Source organism: Manis pentadactyla, chromosome 19, assembly GCF_030020395.1.
Source record: "Manis pentadactyla isolate mManPen7 chromosome 19, mManPen7.hap1, whole genome shotgun sequence".
Lineage (NCBI taxonomy): Eukaryota > Metazoa > Chordata > Mammalia > Pholidota > Manidae > Manis > Manis pentadactyla.
In genome coordinates this window covers 28695811-28711890 of record NC_080037.1, presented here as the reverse complement: position 1 = coordinate 28711890, position 16080 = coordinate 28695811, and the positions used below count along the sequence as shown (strand labels likewise).

Below are 16080 nucleotides of genomic sequence, written 5' to 3'. Positions count from 1 at the left end.
CATGCTACATGTAGTTCTTCTTAGACTTGCCTCTTCCATTCAATATTCTGTTACTAAGATCATTCATATTGTTGCATATTTCTATATAGTTAATTAACTTCTACTACAATGCTCCATTGTGAGTGTGTGTACACTGATTTCTTTGTAAGTGGATATTTGAATTCTGTTTTTTTTCTGTGCACTTATGAACAGTGCCTTTATGACTGTTCTTGTACATGCACCCTAATGCCCAAGTGAGTTTCTCTATAGCCCTTATCTAGGAGTAGAATGAGTGAATTATAAATATGTGACTACTCAATACTGTTAGATAATGCCAAATTGTTTATAAAAGTGGTTGTACCAATTAAGAACCAGCAATTAAGAAATCCTTTGATTCACATTCTCTCCAACAACCAGTATTACTGTATTATTGATTTCTCCAGTCAAATTGATATAAAATGCTATCTCACTGTAATCTTACTTGTATTTTCCTGAGTACTGATGAGGTTGAACATTTCCTCCTAAGTTTATCAGCTAATATTGTTCCTTTTCTGTGAAATGCCATTTCACATGTTTTATCTACATCTTCATAACTTTCCTAATGATTTGTTAAGAACTCTTTATATATTCTTGTTTTTTAACCATTATTGGTTTTCTATTCCGTGAAGTAAAAATTAAATTTATAAATTGAGCTATAGGAATGTCCTGAACCCCTCAGTGAAGTTATTTATTGATTTGTACTCTTTCCAGGCAAATATTTCACTTGTATTTAATGATATTGCTACTATTTTTAAATATGTACCTTTAGTGCTCTTTGACTATTCAAAAGTAAAAAAAAAATGTATTCAACATTATTTTAAAGTAAGAATTTAAGTTTCCTTAATCTCTCTGGAGGTCATATGGTGTGAGATGGGGGTCCAATTTAGTTTTGTTTCTATCTGAATAACCACTTAAAAATAAATTTATTGAACAGTTCCTGCTTTTCCTATAGATATGTCATACTATCTTTGTTATATATTAGTATTAAATATATGCATGAGTCAATTACTTGACTCTGTTCTATTCAACTAATCAATTTGTCTTTCTCTCCACCACTTCTGTAATTTCTTAATTACTGTAACATCATAAGTCTTGATATTGGATAGGACAAATGTATGCTTTTTATTCTTCTCAAAAGTCTTGTTTAGTTTGAACTTTCACCCTTTATACCCTTTATAATATCAGTTTATCAAGTTCCACAAAATTCCCTATGTGATTTTCATTGGGATTTTATAGAATATATGGATTATTTTATAGTATTAATACCAAATTGTTTCACAAAGTGATTACAGCAACTTATATTGTGCTGGCATTTAGTAAGAAATCCTTAAATAAGAGGAGGAATTGTTAAAGTATAATTTTCCAAAGCTTAAAAACATGCCCCTCACACAATATAAAATGAAAGCATGTAAAATTATATTCAACTTATTAATTAATGAGGTAAATAGTAGTGCTGTATCGCTGGTCCACAGAACATTGAAGAAGTTAGGTATTTCTAGGTGATTTTAGAATAAGATTGTTAGGTTAGTCCTACCCTCCTCCAAAAGGCCTGAACTTCAACCTCTGGAGTTATCGCTTGTTTTGGGTAGAAATTCTTTGTGTATCTTTTAGACACAGCTCTATGTACTAGAGTCTGCTCTTTTGCAGTTTTAAAATTGCACAGAAAATAGAAAGTCAAGACCAGCACTTCACTGAAAGAACTTCTAGTAATTTATTTTGCCTACTTCCAAGTTTTGTATGATTTTCCTGATAAAACTGATGGTAAATTTCTCTCATATAACATTTTAACTATATCATTAACTACCTTGGACAGTTTGGAAAAAATGTTATTGGGGAAGTTATATAAGGGAGGCTCATTTAACTATGAAAATGGTAAGATGATTATCAGATTTTGGATTACTGCTATATTCTATATACATAGATTTTTAAATAATTTGACATTTAGATTTTGCATTACTTAGTGAAAATATATTTAATATATTTAAATAATACAGGAATATATTGTTATTAATATATAATACAAATATATTAATAATAATATGCATTGTATTATAATATATTAAATATGTCATATAATGTATTATACAATATATAGTTATATTTTATATAATGTTATGTATTATGTAATATATTGGTATAGAAAATATAATGTATTACATAATATATAATATACAATGTATTATATAATAAATTATATTTATAATACATAGTGATTATAATTTTTATATTTATAATATATAATGTAATATGAATATAATAATATATAAAATATAATATACAATTTATATATTATACAAATATGTAGAAGAATATTGTGCAATTATTAGAAACAGTGATCTATGACTGCATTTCTTCTATGTTTGAGTAAAAGTAATTAAGTTATATAGCAGCAGGTGAAGATATTTTCCTATATACTATTGAAGCAATTGAAATGTCACCAGACACTTGTTAATGAAGGAAAACGTAGTTTAATTAAACTCCTTGAAGTTAGTGGGTACACAGCATTATTTCAGGAGATGACATTGGAAGTGCCATATTTATCAGGCTTTAGAATCAGGGCTGGAGTAGTGTAAGGGGGATCTTTCAAAGTGAGAAAAGATCTGGAGTGGTGAAAGTTCATAATAAGTCATTTAGAACTGGTGGACACAGAAAAGTGATAATGTTAAAATCTTAATGAGTAATGAGTAAAAAGACAATGTATATCTTAATGAGTAAGCTTAATGTAGATGAGAAGTGTGTTTCCAAAGGTGAACGAACTACAGGAATACCGCAGGGATATTATGGGTTGTGTTTCAGACCACTGCAATAAGGGAATATGACAGCAAAGCAAGTCAAATGAAGTTTTTGGTTTTGTAATGCATATAAGAGTTATGTTTACACTATGATCTATTAAGTGTGAAAAGCATTATGTCTAAAATAACAATGTCCATATCTTAATTAAGAAATACTCAATTGCTGAAAAATGCTAATCATCAGCTGATCCTTCAGTGAGTCATTATTTTTTTGTTTGTGGAGGGTCCTGCCTTGCTGTGATGGCTGCTGACTGATCAAGGTGGTGGTTGCTGAGGGTAGGTGTGACTGTGGCAATTTGTAAAAATAGAATGACAGTGAAGTTTGGTGCATCAATTGACTGTTCCTTTCACAAACGGGCTTCTCTCTAGCATTCTGTTAGAAAATATCTTATCCACAGTAGAACTTCTTTCAAAATTATAGTGAATCCTCTCAAAACCTAGTACTGCTTTATAAACTATGTTCATGTAATATTCTAAATTCTCTGCTGTCATTTGAACAATCTTCACGGAATCTTCACCAGATATAGTATCTGTCTCGAAAACCCGCAGCCCCATGTCTGTTACAGCTTCATGGTGAGGCTGCAGCAGTTCAGGCACCTTTTCAAGCTCCTCCTCTAGTTCTAATTCTCTTGCTATTTCCATCACATCTGCAATCGCTTTCTCCGGTAGTCTTGAACTCTTCAAAATCATTCATCAAAGGTGGGATCAACTTCTAAACTCCTGTTCATTTTTTGATGACTTTCCATGAGTCAGAAATGTTTTGAATGGCATCTAGAATGGTGAATTCTTTCCAGAATGTTTCAACTGACTTTGCCCAGATATATCAGAGGAATCAATACCCGTGATAGCTACAGCCTTATGAAATGTATTCCTTAAAATAATAAGACTTCAAAGTTGAAATTACTCCTTGATTCATGGGATGCAGAATGGATGTTATGCTAGCAGGCATAAAACAGCATAAGTGTCATTGTCCATCGCCACCTGGGTGACCAGGCGCATTGTCAGTGAGCAGTAAAATTTTGAAAGTAATCTTTTATTGTGTGCAGCAGGTCACCATAGTGGGCTTACCTTATTCAGTGAACCATATTGTAAAGAGGTGTGTGATGGTCACCCAGGCTTTGTGTGCCATTTATAAAGCCCAGGTGGAGTAGAGGTAGCATCATTCTTAAGGGTCCTAAGATTTTTGGAATGGTATTGAAAGTGAGTACTGGCTTCAACTTGAAGCCACCAGCTACATTAGCCCCTAATAAGAAAGTGGACCTGTTCTTTGAAGCTCTGAAGCCAGGCATTGACTTTTCTCTAGCTATGAAAGTCCATTAGATGGCTTCTACCAATACAAGGCCATTTCATCTACACTGAAAAGCTGTTGTTCAGTGTGGCACCTCCATCATCTTAGCTTCATCTTGATAACTTGCTGCAGCTTCTGCATCAGCACTTGCTGCTTCCCCCTGCACGTTCATGTTAGAAATGGCTTCTTTCCTCAAACTTCATGCACCAATATCTGCTAGTTCCAGACTTTATTCTGCAACTTCTTCATCTCTCTCAGCTTTCACAGAATTGAAGAGAGTTAGGGCCTTGCTCTTGATTACACTTGCATTAAGGGAATTTTGGTTAGATTTTCTATCTAGGCCACTAAAATTTTATCCATGTCAGCAGTAAGGCTGTTTGGCTTTTTTATCTTTCTTGTGTTCACTGGAGTGGCACTTTTAACTTCATTCAAGAACTTTTCGTTTGCATTTCACAACTGGCCAACTGTTTGGTACAAGAGGTCTAGCATTGGGCCTGTCTCAGCTTTCAACACGCCTCCTCAATGAACTTAATCATTTCTAGTGTCTGGTTTAAAGTGCAGCTCTTTCTTTCACGTGATCACTTAGAGGCCAGTGTAGGGTTGTTGATCGGCCTAACTTCAATATTGTTGTTTCTCAGGGAACAGGGAGGCCTGAGGAGAGACAGAGAGGTGGGGGGTTGTCTGTTGGTGGAGCAGTCAGAGAACACCCAACATTTTTCAATTAATTTTACTGTCTTACATGAGCATAGTTCATGGCAACCAAAAACAACTGCAGGTCACTTATCACTGGTAACCATAGCAAATGCAATAATAGTAGAAAAGTTTAAAATATTGTAAGAATTATCAAAAGGTGACATAGAGACACTAAGTTGGCCAATGCTACTGAAAAAAACGACACTGATAGTCTTGCACAGGGTTTCCACAAAACCATCAATTTGCAGAAGTGCAATATTACAAGCATAATGAATCAAAGGTCCGTAAAATGAGGTGTGCCTGTATGGCTCCAAAAATTGATTTGTAGGAATATTCTGAAGTAAACAGTGAAGTTATTCACTGTCTTATAGTCCAGTTTTTCCAAGGAAATGTTTCTGAGAGGACTCAACTACATCAAATTGAAGTAAGTGATCCACAGTTTCTGGTTTTCCAATTTTAAATATTTATTCTAGGAGCTGATTCTTCTTACCAACACACCAGAAAGAAGTTTTGCTGTTGTTCAGTTGTGTGTCTCACATATGAAGTATTTTTTTTAATTTTCATAAAAGCCCTGTTAATGGAAGTAATATCTACATTTTACAGATAATACAACTTAGCAGATTTGATAATAAAATGCATGTCATCTGATTGCAAAGCCCATGCTTTTATTCCTTATACCGTACTTCAGAATAAACAAATGAGTATACAAACAAACTATTGTGGGAAAAAATAATTTTTGTTGAAAAACCCATTCGTTTTTCTGTAATACTGAGTGAATTTCTATTTGTGACTATTTTCACCTCTTCCCCAAATTGTGTCACATTGTTTTTAAATGTTTTCAACCTAATATTATTTACCTACTAAAAGTCATATGTGTTACTGTTACTAAAGTACTAAGTACAAAGAGAAATCCTACAGCGATATGTGTGCCCCAGTGAGCTGTGCCCTTTACTGAACTATAATTCCTCCTATGAGGTACAAATGGAAGAGACTGCTTAGAGGGCTGATCTAAAATCTTATGTCATTGGTGCAAAGATTCAAATAAAACTAAAAGGTGTTTCTTTTGCAGCAGCATGTGTATTTTGTAATTTCCAGTTTCATGCTAACAACCAGCATTTGTTGAATATGACCTATGAGAGACTGAGTGATTCTCTCCCCAACACACACATTTCTCTCCAAACTGGGCTTTGCTACTTGTCATACCATTCTAGCAATCCTGGGCTGTGGGAGCTTCATTATATTTTCCTTCAAGGTTTTAAAGTGACTGGTGCAGTACTCCAGTTTGAGTTTACACAATATCTTCTATCCTCTTCTGATGAATATAGAGAAAAAGAAAAGAGAATTTACATGCTGTAGTTATGAATTTTGAGTGGGAGACTGCTAGGTTTGTGTTCACTATGCTTTTATTATGTAAGCTTATAAGCCTTTCTGGGACTACAGCTTTATGTTTCCAGAATGTATCTATGTTTATATTTGTATATATACATATGTATGTATACATTTTATCTTTGGGAGCTTCTCTGTGTGTCTTTTTACTGGTCTTTATTATATACTTAATAAAAGAAAAATGAATAAGTGTTCTATTATTTGCAATTTTTCTTTTTCTTGTTTTTTTAATGGATTGATCCAGACCTGCATGTTCCTCATGCAGTTGGGTAGGGTTGTGAAGAGGCAAATCTCATTGTAACTTAAGGATAAAAAATGTACTTTTATACTTTTTCTAGCTTTCTTCATCTTTTGCTTTTTATGCTTAAAAGTTAAACTGGGGTTGCTTAAATTTAATTATTTTAAATAAAATGAGGAGATACAGAGAGTAGGCTCTGAAAATGAACATTGCAAATGAAGACATGAGTTTTCTGATTGAAGAGATACATGCATACAAGAGTACTCTTTGGTGGAATTACAATGTGTTTACTATGGAAACCAAATAATATGTATTTCCAGCTACCTGCAAACAGAGAAGCTATGACAGGAGTGGAAGGAATATAAATGTAATTATTGAGGGGCAATCAACATTATGCATAATGAAAGAAAACTGATGCATGATTAGCACCCCAGTTGCTTTGCTTTTCTCAAGATCATTATATTGCTATATATACATTTTGAAAAACATACATATGTATGTGTGCGTGTGTGTATATATATATATGTATATATATATATATATTTTCACCTCTTCCCCAAATTGTGTCACACAAAGATAAAATGTATACATACATATGTATATATACAAATATAAACATACATATACATATGTATATATAAGTGCATGTATTTATGCATGTTGTGTACGTATAGTAATTTTGTTCTCTTTCCAAGAATGACATTATCTTAATCTTGCTTTAAAAATGAAAAGATTGCTATTGAAGGTCACCAGAATTAACCTGCCTACTAATAGGATATTACCACTGAAGAATGTAAGAAAGTTAGACTTAAGTAATTACAAAAAGAATTAATGGGCAAAAAGAAATTGGGAAATTCCTTAGGAGAGACTGCAAAGTGTTTAAAGTGAGGTTATTTTTGGGCATGTAGTAAGGTCTGGAACACTGTATAAACTCCTTGGAAGCACTTGAGCAAGGGCTGGTGAAACTAACTTTTTAAGATGAAAAATCGATGATGGGATTATTTATTTATTTTTTGCAAGGCTCCATTTGCATGGTTGCTGTGTTTAATAACTTACTTATCATAAGTTACAAATGAGTATTTGGAAATGGATAGGAACCTGATTTAGAGTCAATAATCAAAGAGCAGAGCTAAACAAACACTTCTCAGCATCCCTGTTTGGGTCTGGTGTTTGCAGTACTCTTTGGTAATAGTTCACAGATGACCTGGAATACCCCTAATAATGAAGGGTCAGGTCGATGAGGAGGCACGAGGTGAGGAGAAGTAGTAGAAAGTGCCAGTGCCCCAACGCTAGTACCAGCCATAAATTTGGAAGTCATTAAAATTATTTGAGTTGATCTTTCTTTTTCTATAAAATAAAGTCGATGACTGCCTTATCCAAGTTATAGCAACATTGTAAAAATTAAATTAAGTATATAGTGGATTAAATCAAATATTTTATTTTTATCTTGCTATATATTAGTTTTTAGATTAACTGTTTTATTTTCTGTTTGCAGGGTACAAGTTGAATTCTATATGAATGAGAACACATTTAAAGAGAGACTAAAGTTATTTTTTATCAAAAACCAGAGATCAAGTAAGCCATTCATTTTATTCCCCTCTATGTTTGTACATTTGCCTCAAAAAAAAGTTCAGCTGTGTAATCTGGAATATAAAAATATCTTTTATATAGAGTAATAAAATTGATAATCTTGTCTGCCAGACAGTAATAAAACATTTAGAATATAAATGTTACATCTGTTGGCCTTAAGGTTTCTTGAATATCTTTCATTCTCTCAAGTCCCACATCAGTAAGTAGACTTCTGAGTGAAACGTCTGGGTCACTGAGAAGCCTGGAACTTGTCTTGAGAAGGCTCTAGGGATTCTGACTGATTCAGTGGAAAGAGCTTGATACCTCCCAGGCATGCCTGGTGACAAGGAACATCTAAGGTGCTCTGAGATGTGCAGATTACCAGCATCCTTCCCTGGAGTTTTTGAATTAGGATGTATTAGGGTAAGATCAGAGTTTAACATCCCAATGATTCTCATTATTGGACAAATTTGGGAAACATTAGACCTTTAAAAGGACATGAAATTCGCATAAACACAGACCTCCTAAACCCATCAAGGTTGACATGTAAGTGATACTTGTAGCCCCTCCATGATACCACATAGTTTTAAAAGCTATATACAATGAGCCAGTATGCAATTTTTCATATGATTATTACTTAGAATATCTACAGGCAATGGAAAGTTCTGTATTAGATGGGTGTAGACTTTGCTTCCTCTGAATTTTGACCTCTCAATCCTCGGGGTGGTCTAAATAAGTCGCGCCTCTTTTGGGGTTAAAGAGGAAAGCCTGAGGTGTGAGAAGTTAATCAACTACTTGGAGTATATTTCAATATGTAAGGTACAATTCTTAATGGCAGGTCAGCTTCACAGTTAAGGCTAATACCACATAAAGCCTCTCTTACCTGGTTGGTCAGAATTTCCCAGGAAGCCCCACCAATAGACATTACCTAAGGGGCCACACCATCTAAATGGAAGTTTTCCTTGATTTTAATACTATCAGTCCATCTCTCTTAGTGAGGAAAGATAGATGCATCATTTGAATACTTCACCAGCAGCCATTTTTGACTAGCAGTCATCTAAGGAGACCAGTTCTATAAAAACAGGACAATTTCATTAACAGTTTAAAAGACTTTATAAAGAAAATAATCCAAAAAATGTACCCAGCACTTTAATCAGGAAACCGGGAAAAATTACACAGTTAATGAGTATGAACCTTTCACTGTTAAGAAATGTTGTTTCAAGTACACTCACACATAGCAGAGTTTAAAAAAATGCCATTTGATTTCCAGATATTATTAATAATAATTCTATGAAGGCCTTTCTTAAAATTTTATTCATAATGCATGAATCAAATATCACCGGATAATTGCAGTAAAAGTAATGATTAACGATATTTTATGTATCTTTTGCTTAATGTTAATTGCTCTTCTTCATCATAAAGTATTATAGGCTGTGTAACTTCAACTAAACAGTTTCAAAGACACATGCATGTCAGTCTTCCCCACACAATTAAAAAATTTCATTGGTATTTAATCTGAAGTGAAAAGTGAGTGTCAACTGGCTGAACTCAAAAATGTGTGTGCGTGTGTATTTTCTAGCTTGGGATATTATTTCTCTATATGATTACTAATTACATGTATAATATATAATTACATACATGATTATAATTTCTAAATTATCAAATCTACAAGGTGTTCTGAAGGTGCAAGATATATAGTTTATCCTGTGAATTTGTAAGCAGCTGTATTGTCTCGCTAGCTACTAATTATCACAAAACTCATGGATATATAAAAAGCTTAAACTTCTAAACATATTTGAACCAATCTTGATTGGACATGATTTTTGTGGCTTCTGAGTGCTCAAATCTACATTTACTCCCAATGTACAATATTCACTGTCATTTGTAGTTCATTCATTCAAATGCACTTTTTATTTCAGTAATCAGCCAATTAAAATCCAGCTACCTTGAATTTCATAGAGATTTATGTTGTAGTTTCTAAATACAATTTAAGTGCTGTACTTAAAATTGATTTTCTTGATAAACCATTTTAGTCTTTTCTGAACTAAGCTGAAATGAAAATAAACTTTTTGTCATTTGTTTAAAGGTCTAAGAATACGGCTGTTCAATTTTTCTCTCAAATTATTAAGCTGCTTATTATACATAATCCGAGTGCTACTAGAAAATCCTTCACAAGGAAATGAGTGGTAAGCATCTTTCTTTGACTTCCAACAGTATTCTTTTGGTTACTTTGAATTGTGTCGTAGTTTTAAAGGGTATTTTAGGTTTTTGTCACCATTAAGTTGATCTCATTTCCAATTAATATGTGAATATAATTCTTGTTGTAATGTTTTTTTTAAAAAAACATCTCTTCTCTTATTGTTCATCCATTTGTCTAATGCTAATACTGGACACCATCCATAAAAATTTTTATTGCTGATCAAAGTACTCTAAATTATACTTTAATGGGTGTCAGTCTCTTTAAACATACAAATACCTTTTTGTTCTTGATTTACACATGCTCCAAAAAGGTTTACCTTACTGTTAACAGTTCTGTAATTATTGTCAGGTATAGTCTAAATGTTATTGTTTTTAAAAAAGGTACAGTTAAATGAATTGGTTCTCTTCAACTTGTTTAGACAGTAAAGATGATTTTAAATTAAAGAGTTTGGATATAAGTTAAAGATTAACAAGTGATTTTTTTATTGTGTTATAATTTATGAGATAATTCTTTATAAATAATCTATTTAATGAGATATGGTTATTTTGCTTTATTTTTTCTGAATTTTTAACATGTATTCTTATTGCTACAAGTGAAGATACAGCAATGCAAAAGGCCATTCCGACCCGTTTGAAGCCACATATCCTATGCTCTGCTCCCCCCAACCCCTCCGTCCAGGTCTTCAAGCATTCTGCTTCCTCTTTCTCTGGCTTCTTGTTTTCAGTCCTGTCCCTCTCTACCCACTGATTTCTAAATGACATCAGGACTCCGGACCTTTCGGATAACAATTTCTTGGATAACACTAAATTTTAAATTCTTACCTGACATCATGGCCCAATTCCAATCTGGGTCAGGAGTGGCTCCTGGGGATTCTCTGTGATCCCCCACATGCTTCAGTCTCAACACTTAACACATTGTCCTTGATTTTACTATTTACTTCTCTTTTCTTCTATACACTTACTGAGGGTAATGACCATGTTGTATTTGCCCCAGCAGATCTTATACTTAGAGTAGGACTTGGTGGGTCAGTGAATGTTGCTGAACTTAAGGAATTGTGCTCAACAGTTTTATTGGTAGTGTTGCATAATTAAGATGATTAAGGACCACTGCCTAGAGTTATCAGTGCATATTATATTTATTATATTTTTCTGTCTACATTTCTGTGTTATTAAAAATGGTTCACATTACAAATCCTTCTAAAAAAACATACCAGAATTGTTTTTAAAACTTGGTGATTTGTAAATAAAATGCACATTAGAGAGACCTGAAAAATCATAAAATGAAGCATGATTGAATCCTACTAAGGGTGAGTGACAGACAAGGTAAATGATATTATTTGAAAACATTAAGAAGAATAAAGTTTCCTACAATTAACTTCTATGCCATTTTACTATGAGTATTCAACCACAACTATACAAGATGTATAGTTGAAAAATAAGATTACTGAAATTTAAAAATGACAAAATAATGCAGGGCTCCATATTAAATTCAATGTCCTGTTTAGTTCCCACTGTCAATGCAGTATTGGTTAATGAAAAAACAGAAGTGACCTTTATGGATACAAGTTCTATTTTAAAATGAGGCTAATTCAGCAAAGACATTTATTTAATTAGAGCTTCTGACATAATTAAGCTGTGATTGTTCTTCTTTGCCGTAAGTCCCTCAGGAGTCAAAACTGATTTTAAAAAAGTTAACAAGTACAGACAAACAGAAGAATATGAAAATAATTTTATTGTTAATGTATAAAATTGTGCAAATAACAAACTCTGATGTATACTCAGTTTATAGTAATGCTTTAGGGCGTTATCAAAGGAAACGCATCTCCAGCATGGAGTTCATGAATTTCGTTGAGAGATTAGCCATCGGCACTGACTCATTGCCCACTGGTACCACTATTTTAAACTATGTATCAAAACTCATGCATCATTTTCCACCTTAAAAATTGTTGAAGTGATTATTAGTTCTCAACAGCAAGTGATAGAGACAAAGGTAATAACACATCGATGTGCTTATATTCTATGACGTTTGGTCTTACATTTAAAATCAGTACCTAACATAGCAGTAAATGTGGTCAAGTGGCATTGAAATTTTAAAGACAATTTCTTCTTCAGGGTAACAATATTAAAATAAGAAACAAAATTTTGACAATATCTTTTAAATATTTGATCACCAATAGGAATGAATATTGTAATGTAGATCTTTTTTCCCCTTATGTATATTGGTCACAGTAGCACCAAGTGCACTAACACATCATCTCAAAAATTTAAAAGAATTTTTTTTTTGACTAGAGTCTAATGCTTTTGTTCTTACTCAGTGTAGACCTTTTCTCCATATGCTGATTTCCCCCCTCACTCCCATACACACATGCACACATAACCTGGTAAGTGCAATATTATATATGCAAGTCACTTTCATTTTGTGGTGTATGCTGTCCTAAGAACTAAGAATTCTTTTCAGTCAGCTTCTAGAAAGTCAAAGAGAACATGGAGAAGGCACATATAGTTCTTAAAATTATTGGCCACCAAATAACAAGCATGACTTTTACTTGTATTTCAAACTCAGATCTCATGTGAGAATCAGTTGTGTCATCATACCTGGACACAAAGGCCAAGAAATGTAGCCTTGGGTTGAGGAGTGGTTTTCTGAACTCAATTCTCTACCATGGAAAGTGGAGAAGGGATGATGATAGAAAGCCACTTCTGCCTCAGCCAGTGAATGTATGTATGATGGAAAGACCCTTAGTGTCCTTTCTCTCAAGAAGTCAGCAACTAGTCCTCTCTGCAAACCCCTAACAATTGGTTGTCTAACATGGTATGAAGTACATCTAGTGTTTTGAAAGGATTCGGTTATGCTTCAGTATCCTGGTCACCTTATTTTGGACACATACTACATTTTGTATGTCCTTGAAATGTGGGCCACACCCAATATACAGCTCTCAGTGTTTGTGATGGTGAGGGGAGTTTTATAATTTATTTATTTTTTTAGGATATTATACTTATGTTAGTACAGTACCAGTTGCATTCATTTTTTTTTTGGAGAGCTATCAGTCTGAGCGCTTCTTGTGTTTGTGACCCACAGGTCCTTTCCTATAAATGATGTCCCACATGTTGACCGTATTACTTTCATTGTGTTTAACAAATGCTTCATTCTTTGGTAAACATATTCATCCCCAGACCTCTACCTCAGCACCAAAGCTAATCTGACATTTTCTGTGGCTATTTCTTACCTTTAGAAGAGGCCATAAATAAGTGTGCTGTGAAAAATGGGTGAGGCTACATGCCATTAACTTCCTATATTTGGCTTTTTCTGTTATTTCAATTATTTGAGATGGTTCTTCTAGTTTTCGTAATGATGCTTCGAACATGAATTTTATCTATAGGACTTCTTTAAATTCAGAATAACTGAATGATATAAATTGTTTCTGTGTTTTTTAAAATAATTTTTTTAAATTAAAAAACAAATTCATTTTTTTATGATTTGATATGTGGTTCATGATTATTATATCATAAATATATATGGCAAGGAAAAGGAAAAAAAACCTAAAACCTCAATGTCTAGAATAAGTACATTTAGTGTTTTGATAACCAATTTTTAAAAATTCTTTCTCTTTATATACACATATCACATACAACACGCTCACACTGATATACTTAGGATAATATTCATTACATCTTTTTATCAATGACTTTTTCTCATTTATTGTAATTTTGCTATTGATGATGATGCTGAGGCTACTTTAATTGTCTTGATGGTTTCTCAGGCAGATTGCTGTTACTTTCTTGCTACAAATAACACAATAGTAAATGCTCTTGTACAGGTTTTCTTTCTTCCTAGGGCTTTTTGTAATGCGAGTGAAGCTTCCTTTGGCATCACCATCTGGCTGTCAGTTTCAGATCGTTTCTCATTTGTTTCAGAGCTATCTAGGATTATGTAGATCAGATCCCACATTGTTTTTTATGATGAATTCATTTTATGAAGAAAAGTTTGAGTATTATCTTTTCATACATTTATACTTATCCTTCTATGTGTTTATTCAATTTAGTGCTTAGTAAGTAGGTGGAAAATATGCCTTTCCATTGGAAATCTCACTTACCATTGAAATATATATATATTAGAGTTTTGTAGAAATGTTTTATAGGGATTATAAAGCCAGTTTCACATGACGTAGTCTTGTCCAATGCAACATTTCCTTCAAAGTCTCATATACATTTAAATACTCTCTGATATTTACCGACCTATCAAAACAGCATTCCAAACCAAAGAAAATGCTAAATGCTGTTAGTTTGATAATTCGCTTTTAGTAAAACCATGTTAATTACCAATTTCTTTTGGAAAATGTACTCAGATTTCTGATTCGCAATTTATAATTTCCCAGAGATTGCAGTCTACTTATTTATTTAGTATTTTTGGTAGCACATTATTTCTATCTATAAAAGCAGCATACATCCCCGTCCACTCTTACATATCTTGTTTTGGTCTATTTTACAAGTGTCACTGAGAACATAAGAGAGATGTTTTGGAAACGACAGTGCTGATGAGCTCATCAGCCATATTTTTGCCTTTACCGACACCACCTGTTTGTTTATTTTGAATGCCTAGCCTACTACACACATGTACTTAGAAAGATATTGGCTCTGTAATGGTGAATAAAATAGACATACTATTACTATTTCATGTTATGGAACTTGCCCATTTATTAAAGAGACAACCATTAAAGAAATACGTTTACAAATAAATATAAAGTTACGTATAAGATGAGTGGCAGGAGATGCCTGGTGAGTGACGTGGACTAAGAGATTAGTTGACTACATTGATCAAGTGGAAGCCTCAGAGAAGGTGTCTCTGAGAGGGACGAGCTAAAAAAAAGACCTCTAGTCTTTATTTTAACAAAAGTACAGGGCCAACACAGTGGTGTGGTGTGATCTAAAACAATTGTGAATAATCTGTGTGCTGAGTCACTGACATTATTCTGACTATTTATATTGTTGAAATTGTATTGCTGAAATATTAAGTGTTAAAAGTAACAAAATCTTAGAGACTATTAAAGACCATATGAGACTTTACGATGGAGAATTGACTAGAAAAGGGATTGAGGTTTCCCTACTCCACCATAATCACTCTTTAAATAAGGGCCAATTATTTTTCCTTTCATTATTAATATGAGACCAAAAACAAAATTAAAAAGTGTTTTTCCTGGAATAGAAATAATATTCATTTCTGTGAATATTTCTGTGAATTCTATGAATTTATTTCTATGAATATTTCTATGAATTTCAAAGCTATGAAACATATTTGATATTTGATATTTAAATATTTGATATTTAAATATTTGATATTTAAATATTTCTGCTAGCATTATTTGAATATTTCCAACTTCAGTCAAAATTTAAAAATAAGTGCATTACACACATTTAAAAAGCCTAACGTCTTATCATTCTTTTCATAGGTCTCGTATCTTTTGGGTGAACAGAAGTCTACCTTTATGGGGCTTACAGGTTATGTACAATATTGTTTTACCCCTCTATTTCTGGGTGTTATTCATATTTCACAGAGAAATACTGTTAGAGAGAAAACTGATGGTATTAAAAATGAGTTTGTTTTATTGCTTAATTAATCCTGATGCATATCTTAGACTAACATTTTTATTCCTTTCTTCACATCTGCCTAAGCACTACCTTTTGAGAATTTCCTTGTGATCAAAGTTAGACTTTAAAAGGTTTTAAGGGTGTGGAAGAAACCAAAAAACTAGTGGTTTAAGATGCCACAAGTCCCACAAAGTACTTTTAGGTATTCCTCTTGTATAATCCTTGAAAAATTAAAAGCCCGTAACCACGTTTGATTTTGTACCTTATATCCTCAGTGTCTAGAACATGGGAGCACCTCAATAAATAATTGT

At 33.0% G+C, this 16080-nt stretch overlaps 1 protein-coding gene across 5 annotated transcripts in view; it reads left to right on the top strand.

Annotated features, from left to right (window-relative positions):
- The window catches only part of KCNT2 (potassium sodium-activated channel subfamily T member 2), a 431161-nt gene that overhangs the window by 120331 nt on the left and 294750 nt on the right, over positions 1-16080 (top strand). For all 5 annotated transcript variants that reach the window (XM_036919693.2, XM_036919691.2, XM_036919695.2 and 2 more), the window contains 3 exons: positions 7911-7990; positions 10071-10170; positions 15631-15679. In XM_036919693.2, the coding sequence (XP_036775588.2) occupies positions 7911-7990; positions 10071-10170; positions 15631-15679 (229 nt within the window). The remainder of the gene's footprint in view (positions 1-7910; positions 7991-10070; positions 10171-15630; positions 15680-16080) is intronic.